The sequence below is a fragment of the Corvus brachyrhynchos genome, unplaced genomic scaffold (genome assembly GCF_000691975.1).
Source record: "Corvus brachyrhynchos isolate BGI_N302 unplaced genomic scaffold, ASM69197v1 scaffold305, whole genome shotgun sequence".
In the NCBI taxonomy this organism is placed as follows: domain Eukaryota; kingdom Metazoa; phylum Chordata; class Aves; order Passeriformes; family Corvidae; genus Corvus; species Corvus brachyrhynchos.
The window spans coordinates 1,601,512-1,613,251 of record NW_008239284.1 but is presented as its reverse complement, the minus strand read 5'-3'; the positions used below and the strand labels follow the sequence as shown (position 1 = coordinate 1,613,251).

The 11,740-nt window shown below is 61.0% G+C and overlaps 1 protein-coding gene across 2 annotated transcripts in view; it reads right to left on the bottom strand.

The window, feature by feature from the left end:
* The window catches only part of STXBP1 (syntaxin binding protein 1), a 9,678-nt gene extending 1,390 nt beyond the window's left edge, over positions 1-8,288 (bottom strand). For both annotated transcript variants that reach the window (XM_008638322.2, XM_008638323.2), the window contains exons 1-17: positions 8,182-8,288; positions 7,935-8,016; positions 7,143-7,219; positions 6,885-6,963; positions 6,677-6,780; positions 5,809-5,957; positions 5,415-5,499; positions 5,119-5,249; positions 4,622-4,729; positions 4,447-4,507; positions 3,806-3,871; positions 3,583-3,663; positions 3,343-3,481; positions 3,043-3,152; positions 2,822-2,923; positions 1,624-1,709; positions 793-947 (exon numbers count right to left, since the gene is read on the bottom strand). In XM_008638322.2, coding sequence (XP_008636544.1) covers positions 793-947; positions 1,624-1,709; positions 2,822-2,923; positions 3,043-3,152; positions 3,343-3,481; positions 3,583-3,663; positions 3,806-3,871; positions 4,447-4,507; positions 4,622-4,729; positions 5,119-5,249; positions 5,415-5,499; positions 5,809-5,957; positions 6,677-6,780; positions 6,885-6,963; positions 7,143-7,219; positions 7,935-8,016; positions 8,182-8,226 — 1,660 coding nt within the window. In that variant the 5' untranslated portion in view covers positions 8,227-8,288. The remainder of the gene's footprint in view (positions 1-792; positions 948-1,623; positions 1,710-2,821; positions 2,924-3,042; positions 3,153-3,342; positions 3,482-3,582; positions 3,664-3,805; positions 3,872-4,446; positions 4,508-4,621; positions 4,730-5,118; positions 5,250-5,414; positions 5,500-5,808; positions 5,958-6,676; positions 6,781-6,884; positions 6,964-7,142; positions 7,220-7,934; positions 8,017-8,181) is intronic.
* Positions 8,289-11,740: the final 3,452 nt, after the last annotated feature.

Below are 11,740 nucleotides of genomic sequence, written 5' to 3'. Positions count from 1 at the left end.
CACCAGAGGCTGCTTTTGGGGCGAGGAAGAGGAAGGACAGAGCTCCGGAGGCGCATGCAGGGGATGGACCCCGGAGAGAGGAGGGGTGGGGTGGGTGAGAGGCAGGATGGAGCTGGGATGGGTGGCCGGTGACAGGGGGGACACAGCTGGGGCAGCGAGTGGTGGAGACTGGGATGCTGCTCCCAAGGAGCAGGAGAGATGCCAGGGACAGCCTCCACCAGGCATCCAGGGCAAGAATGCAGGGCTCAGATGAGATGGTGAAGGACGCCTGCCTCTGCCCTGTGAGGCGTGTATCCAAGCTGTGCTTCCCGAAGGAATTTTAGGGGACCTAACAGCTCCTGGTAGAGTTTCCACCGTGTCCTCTGTGCCTGCCTCACAGCTCCCCTGGGAGCAGAGATGGGAGCTGACCCTGAGCATGTCCTGTCGCACGTCCTGTGCAACTCAAAACCGTGGTTCCTGTTTGCACCCTTCTTTATTTTGCACTTTTCCTCCTGTAATGACCCCAAAACCAAGGAGCAATCCAAGCTGCCAAACCTCCTCCCCTCTCACCCAGCCCCGCTCAGACAAAACCAGCCAAAGGAGACGAGAAAATGGAAGCAAAAATGAGGATGTTTTGGAGTGACGCAACCCACATGGGGAAGGGGAGGGGACACACAGGGGTGACAACAGATGTCCGGAGAAAACCTTTCCGCAGAGTTCCAGCTCCCGCAGTCGTCTGGAGCCGGGAATTTGCGGGATGGAGCGTGGGATGAGCAGCCAGCAGGAGGGGCCAGCCCCGGGGCCACCACTCACCTATTAGCACCTCCCACTTGCCGCTGGCTTGTGTCACCTCGTAGGCGCAGCGCATCTCGTTCATGCTCACCCCGCCCAGGATGAAGATGATGAGGCGGGGGCCGCTCCGGTACTCGCCGGGGGCCTTGTTCTTGTGCCAGTGGCCATAGCGGGCACTGAGGAGAGGAAGAGGAGGGTGAAGGAGGGGCATGAGGCACCACATCTTCATTAAATCCCACAGACACTGCTGCCACAGCAGGGCAAGTCCAGTGCTCCAGCCACGAGTGGCTGCTCGCTGTTACAGGCAGGGAAACTGAGGCACACGATGCCTGGAGGGAAACTGAGGCACGGGATTCCTAAAGGGAAACTGAGGCACCAGGAGTTGGAAGGGAAAATGAGGCATGGGATTCCTAAAGGGGAACAGAAGCACAGGATGCCTGGAGGAAAACTGAGGAATGGGATGCCCCAAGGGAAACTGAGGCACGGGATGCCTGAAGGGAAATGAAGGCGTGGGATTCCTAAAGGGAAACGGAGACATGGGATATCTTTTTTTGGATACCTAAAGAAAAACAGAGATACAGGATGCCTGAAGGGAAACTGAGGCACAGGATGCCTGAAGGAAACGGAGACAAGGGATTCCTAAAGGAATACAGAGACACAGGCTGTCTGGAGGGACACTGAGGAATGGGATGCCTCAAGGGAACGGAGACATGAAGTGTCTGAGGGGAAACTGAGGCACGGATGCCTCAATGCCCTCAGAGCAGCCCCCAGAGCTGCTGCCGGATCCAGCCCCTCTGGGTGGATGCCGACAGTGATCCGGGTGGGGATGGACAGGGCAGGAGGGGCACCCACCTGACGGCAGTGGTGCTGAAGGAGGCGGAGGAGCGGGTGGAGATGTACGGGTAGTGCTTGGTGTCCAGCTTGTCATCGATGGCATCCTGAGGGCAGAGAGCCACGGGGCCAGGGTCAGCGAGGAGCCAGGCACAGCCCCCGGCCCCACAGCCCCTCGGGAGGGCTGCACCCAGGATTCCCCTCCTGAGGAGCTCAGGAGCAGGAGGTTTCAGCCCTGGGATCCCCCTCCAGCACAGGGGACCCGCTGCTGCATCACCAGTGGCCGAGGGTCAGTGCCACCTGGGAGTCCTTGCCTCTGTCCCGGGCGTGAGGCTGAGGGGTGTTCTGGGGGTGAAGCCATCGCGGGGAGGGGGTTGTGACAAAGCTCTGTGCTTTTGGGACCTGAGGGAGCTCTGCTGGCCTGAGGGCAGAGGCAGCACTGAACAGCCCAGGGCTGTCCAAGTGCAGAGCTCCTGGGACAGCTCCTGAGGGTACAGGCACGGCTGTACAGAGCCACATCCGTCCCCTGGCTCAGCTGGGACGTGAGCAAGGCTGTGACAAGGCCACCCAGCCTTGGTGGCCGTGGGGGCACACACACAACCAGCCAGTTTGTTACTGCATTTGTACTGCAGGGGTGCTGGGCAAGCCTGGTTTGGGTCGTGAAGACTGAGGGGAGACCTCACTGGGGTCTAAAACTTCCTCATGAGGGGAAGAGAAGGGGCAGCTCTGATCTCTGCTCCTGGGCCAGGGACAGCACCCAGGGAGCGGCTGGAGCTGGGTCAGGGCAGGGCCAGGCTGAGAGCAGGGAAAGGTTCTTCCCCCAGAGGCTGCTGGGCACTGCCCAGGCTCCCCAGGGAATGGGCACGGCCCCGAGGCTGCCAGAGCTCCAGGAGCGTTTGGACAGCGCTGCCAGGGATGCCCAGGGTGGGGCTGTTGGGGGGGCTGGGCAGGGCTGGGGCTGCACTGGATGATCCTTGGGGATCCCTTCCAGCTTAGCACATTCTGTGATTCTCTGCATCCCACCTGGGCCAGGAGGCTCGTGAGGCCAGGAAAGCCTCCCAAAATATCCCAACCGTGCTGCCATCCTGGGCAGGGAGCAGCCTGGAGGACGAGTGCCCAGAGAGAGGTGTCGGGCTTTGGGCTGGGAGCAAAGCTCCTTTCCTGGGTGGCTCTGGAATTCCCTGCTTTGTCCCCCAGCCCTGTCCTCTCGCTGGCTCACCTCCATGATGTCCTTGATCACCGGGGTCCACCGGGACAGCTGGTAGGTCTGCTCGCTGATGCGTTCCTTGCGCTCCGGCTTGCTCCGGCGGCGCAGCGTGGACTGGGCACAGAGAGAGCACAGGGACACTCAGAGACACGGCAGGGACACCCCCGAGGCCACCCCGGGAGGGACAGGACCGCCAGGGCAGAGGGGCAGGGCAGCAGGAGGAAGACACTCACGTCTGTGATGATGGGCACCCCGAGGTGAGCCATGTTGGTGATGATCTCGCTGTCCTCTGCCGGGATCTGGGCGTGCTGGATCAGCTTGTTCAGGTTCTCCTCGGTGATTCCTGGGAATGCAACAGGGAGGGGGTGTTCTCCTCGGGAACGTGTCACCAAGGGGACACAGCCCCTCTGCTGCCACCTTAGGACACTCAGCCTGGTGCTGGTCAGGGAGGCAGGGCTGGGTTTTCCCAGCTGGATCGTCCTGGCCAAACCTGGATCTGCCCACCCCCACCCCTGCCCAGGCGTCCCCCTCACCGTTCTTCAGGAAGATGTAGAGCAGGATGATGCGGATCTTGTCATAGGTGCTGACGTTGCCATCCAGCAGGATGGGGACAATGGCCCTCATAGGGTCTTTGATCTTCTCGCCTTCAGCATCGGTGCCCATGGCCAGGTCCTGTAGGGGACATGTGCTCGTCACCCCTCCATGCTGGGAGGGTGGAGCCACAGCCCCTGCTGTTCCTGTGGGAATGTGGGGCTGGGGGAGGTGTTTGGTACCTGCTCGACTCGGCACAGCTTGTCCACAGTGCCCTGGTAGTGCTTCATGCAGTCCTCAGCCAGGTGCAGGTGGGTCGAGTACTGGGGACACAAGAGCGGTCACCTCTGCAGTGCTGGCAGCAGCTGAGGGTCCCTGCGCCACCAGCCGTGGCCAGGGGAGAGCTGCCACCCCCTGCTCCCGGGTGGGCTCGGTCACTGAACACACCATGTCCCCTCCCCGTACCTTGCTGAGCTCCTTCTGGTACTGCGGCATCTTCTTCAGCATCTGGGACAGGTCTCTCATGGTGGTCTGCAAGGGAAGGGGATGTGGTCACTCACCCTCAGCAACCTGGGGGCCACCAGCACAGAGGGGATGACCCTGCCAAGGATTTCTGTCCCCACTGAGCCCCCCGTGGGGGTTTGGTGACATCTGACGTGTCACTGCCAGGCCTCCTTCACTGAAGAGGAGAGGCAGTGGGGGTCTGCAACTCTGCAGACTGAGGTGTAGTGGGGAGAAATCCCCTGAAGATCTTCCTCCAGGATCCCCGTGTGCCTGGCTGGGGCTCAGATGGTCCTTTCAGCCCTGGCCACTTTTACATCCTACTGCCACCAGGGTCCCCTCCCTGCCACCAACTCAGGGAATGGAGACAGAGCAGCTGCTGTGGGAGGTGCACGGACCCTGTGCTGGAGACAAACTGATCCCTGGGTGCAGAGCTCTCCCAAAGCACCCCATTTCCAGCCCCAGCTGTAGGGCTGGCACTCCCTGCCATTCCCCCACCAGGAACCTGACCACCCTTCTTCCTTGGCAAAGTGCCCCCAGGAGACCCCACCATGCGCCAACCCACGGCTGAGCCCGTCCCCAGCTCGGTGGATGCATCAGGTCACCTTGTCACCCGTGTTCATCCTCTTGCTGGAAGAGAACTCCTTCAGGGACCGAGTCACCTCCCTGGGGAGAGGAGGAGAGCAGAGCTGTGAGGGGGAGGGGACCCTCACAGCGGGGTGGGCGGCAATGGCAAGCCAGCGTCCCACCCAGCCAGCAAACCACCCCAGGGACACTCACTGGGACACCTCGGCGATGTGTTTGTGGCGCAAGGTGACCCACAGGTCATCGTCCTCATCCAGAAGAACCTCCTTGATCCGGGCCTCGCCGATGCCGCTCGTCTCATACCTGGGATGAGGGGAGGGATGCCAGGCTGGGGATGGGGCTGAGGGCGTGCACAGCCCCCTCGCTGCTGCGTTTAGGGAGGCTGGGGACACAGGGGGACATGAGGGCTCTTCTTGGCTGTGCCAGCAGCGAAGCGATTTCAACCGGGATCGACCTCTTGCCTCCTTGTACCCCTTCAACTCCTAAATGTTGGTAAGGGGCCGAGGGCTGAAGGCTGGTAAAGCCCTTTTTGTCCCAACCCTGCCCATCAGCCCAGCCAGAGTGCTGGCAGCACTGGTGGCTCCCAGTGGATGACTCGTGACGGATGGAGGGCCGCTGAGCTCCCAACTCCTGCTCTAGGATTGGCCTCAGGGCTGTCCCAGGACTGGTGGAGATGGCAGCACAGCACTCACTTGTAGACATCGTTCTCGATGGGCAGCAGGTCGTAGCTCATGGCCTGGAAGGTCAGCTCGTGCAGCACTGGGGATGCGGGGTCAAAGCCACGGTCCAGGATGAGGAGCTGGGAGCGAGCCTTGTCCGGACCCTGCGGACACAGCAGAGCCATCAGCACCGGGCTGGGGCTCCCTCGGCCCCACAGGTGCTCAGGGGGCTGTTTTGGGGTCCCCACTCGGGTGGGGCTGCCACAGGGCAGAGGTTGAGCGGGACTTTACATCCCACACCCTCCCTCGGGGCTGCCAGCACCGCTCACCTCACCCATGGTGGGGTCATCAGCCTTGTAGGCGTCCAGCTTGTCCTGGATGAGCTGTGCCAGCATGGCATTGTCCTTGTAATCCCTGGGGGAGGCAGGGGGACAGGTCAGCCCACAGGGCACGGGATGGGAGGAGATGTTGGCTTCCCTGTGCAACATCCTTGGCTCGTGGCAGAGGAGGGACCTGAGGAGGTTTTGTTGCACCTCTCCTTGACGAGCTCCACTTTGCCTCGGTGCCACTTAAGATTTCAGGATCCCAACCCCCCCAGCTCTCCAGAGCATCAGTCTGGGCCTGTTTACACTGAGCACGGATGTCTGTCCATGCCACCACCCCGTCCACCCCCACGCCCTGACCATCACACGGCATGGCCTGTGATGCCCACCCTGGCCTTACCCGCGGTACCGCACAGCCGGGTACTCCTTCAGGGTGGCACAGAGCGTGGCAATCTGCTCTGCCAGGCGCTCCAGGATCGGGTTCTTCATCTGGGCCTTGTGGGGGCTGTAAAAGCTTTGGAAGGAGTCGGCTGAATCCAGAGAATAAACCTGGGGGTGCAGCAGGAGGGAGGTCAGAGGGGGATGTCTGCAGGAAAGCAGCCCCACCCCAGCGGGATTTGGAAACCAGATTCATCCCCAGATGGACCCAGCCGAGCCTGGGACCAGGGAGCTGGAGCTCAGTGATGCTTGGGACATCCCTCAGAATTTCCAGCCCCCTGGACCCCAGCTCCAGCTCCATGGTCGGATCCCTATCCCAGGTGATCAGAGGAGGCAGAAGACCCTTGCCCTCAGCAATCACCCGCTCTCAGGCAGGGAACCAGAGACCTGGGGACAAGCAGATACACACCAGCTGTTCCCCCAGTAAGAACCAGCAGCCATTTTGGCTGCACATGAAGATGCCAAGAGGTCGCTCCCTAGGAATGCTGAGGATTGAAGGGTTAATGGCACCAAACAGGTCTGGCACCGTCTGCCCCCTGGTCCCTTTGTCCCCAGCAGCAGCAGATGGCTCGGGGCCAGCTCCCTGGTATCCCTGGCTGGTGGCTGTGCTGGTGGCAGAGCTGACCAGCGCAGCTGTGGGCACGGGGCCAAGGCACAGCACCCGCTAAATCCCCCTCAGGATCAGCCTGGGCAGTAATCTCAGGAGACAGGGAGGAAGGGCTGAGCCAGCTGGGGGTGCAAGGCTGTAACACAAACCCTGAGGGGCTGCAGAGGGACCTGGAGCCCCCCCCAGCTGTCCCAGCCCCTGTCCCACCCCAGCCCAAGCTCACCTGGGACTCGGAAGGGAGGAAGGCAATGTTGATCTCCGTCAGGGTTTTGATGACCTTGGCAGCGCGGGATTTCACCAGCTCGTTGAAGAGGGCGTCGGGACAGGCTGTGAGGGGAGGAGGAGGGTGGTGCTCAGCATCTCTCCATCCCAAATCCCTCCCCACCTGCTGGCACCGTTTCAGCGACTGTCCCTGCCCTCCGGGTACTCACAGTCAGTGAAGAAGACGTGGGCAGCTCTGTACTTGGAGGTGGGGGGATCCTTGAAGTCGTTGATGAGGGAGTGGATGGACTGCAAGAGAGAGGGAGCAGCTGGGCTGGGCAGGATGGCACTGGGGGCAAGCTCTGCACCTCCATCCCACCACCCTGGCAGCCTCACTGGAGCCAGGATGCTTCCCATGGGCACAGCTGCCCATCCCAGCACCTCACCCCGGCCAGAGGCCCTGTCCCTGTGTCCCACAGCGTGCTCACCTTCTCGGAGGGGGTGATGAGGTACACGGCCTCCAGGCTGGGCAGCGGCTCCCGGCGCTTGTTGATGTCTTCCACAACTTGGGGGGAAAAGCAGGGATGCAGGGATCATGGCAGGGAGGGTGAGGGCAGGGCACTCAGCCATGCAGGGCTGTTGGACACCCAATGGCAGCCCAAGACCAGCCCTGCCAACCCCTCCATGTCCAAAACCCCCCCAGCCACTCTTCCCTGCCCACCCAGGAGTTGGGCACCCCTGCCCACCCCATCCCAGCCCCGTGGTCCCTGCTGGAGCTGAGGGTGCGAGCACCTGGCCAGGGGCCATGGATCTGTCCGTGCTCCTGTGCTGCTGCTCCTGGGTTCATCCTCACATCCCCCTGATGGAGGAGACAACCTGGAGCTGAAGCTCTGGCTGTACCCACTGTCCCCAACACCTCCCACGACCCAGCCTGAAGTTTCCCTCTCCTTCCCAAGTGTTGCAGGAGCTGTTTAATTATTGGGCTGATAAAAACCAACACCTGGTCCCCTCCTCGAACTGAAGGAGTGCCAGGAGACAAAGTGCTCTGGCTGCTCCAGCCCCAGCAGGCAAGGAGGGACCTGTGGAACTCCAGCCTGGCAGCAGGAGCTGGCCATGGGCGCTGGGAGCTGGGGTGGCTCCATCCCAAGTGGGACAGGGCAGGGTGGGGGCTGTGCCCACAGCCCCGTGCCAGCCTGGAGATGCCTTTGCGGGTGCCCTGGTGCAGAGGGAGATTTGGCCCTTCCTGCAGGGCATGTGGGAGGCAGGGAGGGGGTACTCACTGGTGATGCCCTCCGTCATGATGTCGGTCATCTTGCAGCAGGACGAGAGCATGCGCATGCTCAGCTGGTCCACCACCAGCACCTGGGGACAGGTGAGCGCCCTGTGAGCGCCCTGGGAGCTCCCTGGGAGCTGGGAACACACGTCCTGCCCTTCCCCTCCCCTTCCCCACCCTGCCCACACCTGCCCCCTTCCCTGCTTCCTCCCCTCCTCCTCCTCTCCTGGCCCCACCCCGGTTTTGGTGCTCACCTTCCATTCCCCCTTCTTCTTCACCTTCCGGATCACATCGTGCATAATCTCTGCAAGAAAGGGGATATGGGCAAGGGTGAGACTCCAGTGTCCCTCCTACAGCACCCCAGGGGCTGCACTGGGGGCACCACACCCCCACCCATGTGCAGGGTCACGCTGAGCCCCCCTCACCCCGTGCCTCACTGGGGATGAAGGAGGGGATGGGGCTGGTTTTGGGGTACCCAGGGAAGGGTAGTCACCCCCCAGCCCTGTTTTTCTCTCATGCTTGGCACTCACAGACAGACCCCAGGCTGGTGGGGAGCATGGGCTGGTTGGGGGGTCCCTTTGGGGAGCCTGGAGGCTGCCCCCTGAGGTTCAGCCCTAATCCAAAGTGCTGGGAAAACAACAGCAGCTTAAGAGCTCCTTTTAGAAACAAGAATCCAGCGGCCTGAGCCTGTTCCTTGTAATCCCTCACAATCCCATTTCACCTCCCGTGGCTGCTGGGCTTATGCAACCAGGCAGGACAGCAGCACCCCTGGGAGCCCCCCACCCAAAATTCCCCTGCTCCTGCCCCGGGCCAACTCCCTGTGAGATGCAGGTTCAGGGACATGAGGAAGTGGCAGTGGGACAGAGACGTCACCTTTGGGGTCAGGTTGTAGGAAGGGGGGTTCAAGCCTTGCCCTCCTGCCTAAACATCTGTTTTGGGGGAGCAAGGTGCTCCCCAAACCCTGCAGGTCTTCTTTGACCCTGGTGTGTGAATCACTGTCCCTCGCAGAGCTGAGCCTCAGGAAGAGTCCATGCCATATCCTCACAGAGCATTTTCCCCTGGATTTCATCCCTGCAGGGCTTTGCTCTGAGCCCCTGGTCCCAGGGATGGGGATGGAAATGCCCAATAAAAAGCCAGTTAAGGAATGTCTCTAAATCACAAACCAGAGGTGTGAGGGTGTCACCCTGGTGGCCTCAGCCCTGGGACCCTTCCCTGTGGGTGCTGGTTCCCTGGGTAAAGCCCAGCAGGGTCCAGAGCTGGCACTGGTGCCAGCAGGGATAAAACTGGAGCCTCTGAGTGTCGCTGTCTGTCTGTCCTGCTGCAAAACCTGGAGAAAACAGCCATTCCCAAGCACCATTCCTGCCTCTGCACATCCATCCAGCTCCTTTCCCAGCCTGGGGGCAGCCCCAGAAGGACACAGGGCTTGCACTCGGGGTCCTTCCTGCCCTTGGTCACATCCTTTGGCCTCTCCATGGGGCCAGGGGGTGCAGGGCAGCTCTGGGCTGGGAAAGGGGGCATGGAGGCTACCTGAACTGGGCAGGCAAAGCTGCTGCCTGTGCCCACGCGTGCTGCCCACCTGCATCCATCAAACGCGCCGGGAACTGTCCCCCGTGGGCAGCAGCTGGCAGCGAGCGCTGCCCGTGCACCCCAGGGCTCCATCCCTGACTCGGGAAGGAGCGATGCCAGCGCCTCCCTGCTCCTCCTGCCATTACTCACATTTGGCTCCTGCCCCGGAGCCAGGACCCAGCAACAACAGCGCTGTTTACACGGCAGCTCTGAGGCTCCATGATCCCATCCCATCCCATCCCATCCCATCCCATCAGCTCCATCCCAATAAACACAGGGGGCCACAGGGGTGCACCATGGAAGGGGCCGGGAAAAAGCAGCAGCCAGGAAGAATTCTTGCCCTTGCAATGGAAATCTGGGGAGAGGGAGAGGGAGAGGGAGAGAGGAAGGGGAAAAGGGGAAGAGAGGAGAGGAGAGGAGAGGAGAGGAGAGGAGAGGAGAGGAGAGGAGAGGAGAGGAGAGGAGAGGAGAGGAGAGGAGAGGAGAGGAGAGGAGAGGAGAGGAGAGGAGAGAAGAGAAGAGAAGAGAAGAGAATCCTGTGGCCCAGGGGAAGCTGCCATGGTGCAACTGGATGGTGTTCTCATCAGGAAAGGGGGCCCAAGGGCACGAGAGCCCAGAAAGGGCTCCCAAATTGCTGCCTCAGCCCCCCCCGAGCGTGTCCTCGCTGCAGCAGCCGCTGCAGGGGACACTGTGGCTTTGTGGGAACGCCGTGTCCCTCCTGCATGGGGATGGGCTGGGCTGCACGGAGGATGCCTGAGGGGGGGAGCATCTGCATGGCTGCAGAAAGTGCTGCCACATCCCAGCCCAGCCCTGGAACCAAGATGGGCCTCCCAAAGTGGGAACTGGGCTCCTCAGAGGGTGATTGCTCTGAGCTTTGGGGGTTTAGGGTGTCAGTCCTCCAATCCCCAGGCACAGTCATTCCCTACATCGAAGTCATCTCCTGCCCTGACCATGGGTCAGATCTGGTTCCAAATTTTGGCTCTTCACAGGCTGCCAGAGCCAGCTCAGAGCCCAGACAGGACCAGGAAAGAGGCAGATCCACAGAGCATCCTCCAAAGAGCTCCAGGGTCCTGCCAAAGGGCACAAACTCGAGCAAAAGCTGGAGACTGGGGCCACATTCAGGGAGAAGCGGCCACAAACTTCCCCTGTGGGGTGTCCCTGCAGCAGCCATTAAACCCCAGCCTAGGGAAGAGTGCTCTGGACTCCCAGGGGAAATGGGAGGTCCCAAGGTCCTCAAGTCATGCCCAGTCCCCTCCCAGAAGTGGTGCTGTCCCATTCCACATCAGCAGGCCAGATGCTGCTGTCCATGTCCTCAAACATCTGGCCAGCCAGAGTTTTTGGGGTCTGACATCAGTGGGTGACGTTCACAGCCAAGTTTTTCATCTTGGAGATAAAACCAGGTTTCAGAGGAAAAAAAATCCATATGAGCCTCTCATGCAGTACCCCCAACCCTTGGCTTGTCTGGACCTACCACGTCACATCTGCTTCCTTCAGGCTGCAGAATTTTAACCACAATTTCCCCCAGGAACAGGGAACACAGACAGCTCTGGATCCTCCTCCAGCATCAGAGCCATGGACAGGGCTGTGGATGGAGAACCTCTGGAGCAATATGGCCCTAAAAGTGCCACCAGGAAGGTGACACATTGGAGATCCAGCCCACCACCAGCAGCCAGGCTCGTTCTCAGGGTGACACATGGCATGGACATCATTTCCAAGCGGGTGACACGCTGGCCTAGTAGGACTTGAGCCCATCCATCCCTCCAAGAGGTTTATCCCACGTTATTTGTACCCTGGCCTTTGCCCAGTCTCGCCCTGGTCATGGACACAGAACCAGCCCCATGTGTCCAACGGGACTTGGGGAAGGACAGAGCATCCCTGCCATGGCTGGTGCCCGTGTCAACACAGCTGTGTCCCTGAGAGATGGACCCTTTTTGGGGTTCCCCAAGACATGGACCCTTTTTGGGATTCCCCAAGACATGGACCCTTTTTGGGATGCCCCAAGAGATGCACTCATTTTGGGATGCCCCAGGTGACAGACCCATTTTGGGGTTCCCCAAACCCATTACCCATCAGAACAGGCCTGGAAGCTGATGAGCAGCCCTGACCTCTCCAGTGGAAGTGGTAAAGCCTTGTCCTGGCCACCACCCCACGCTGGGACACCAGGATGGTGGCAATGCTGCAGCCAGGGACACTCCAGCTGTTGTGCTGACCCCAGTGCCAGCAACGACGGCCAAACCCAAATTCCTG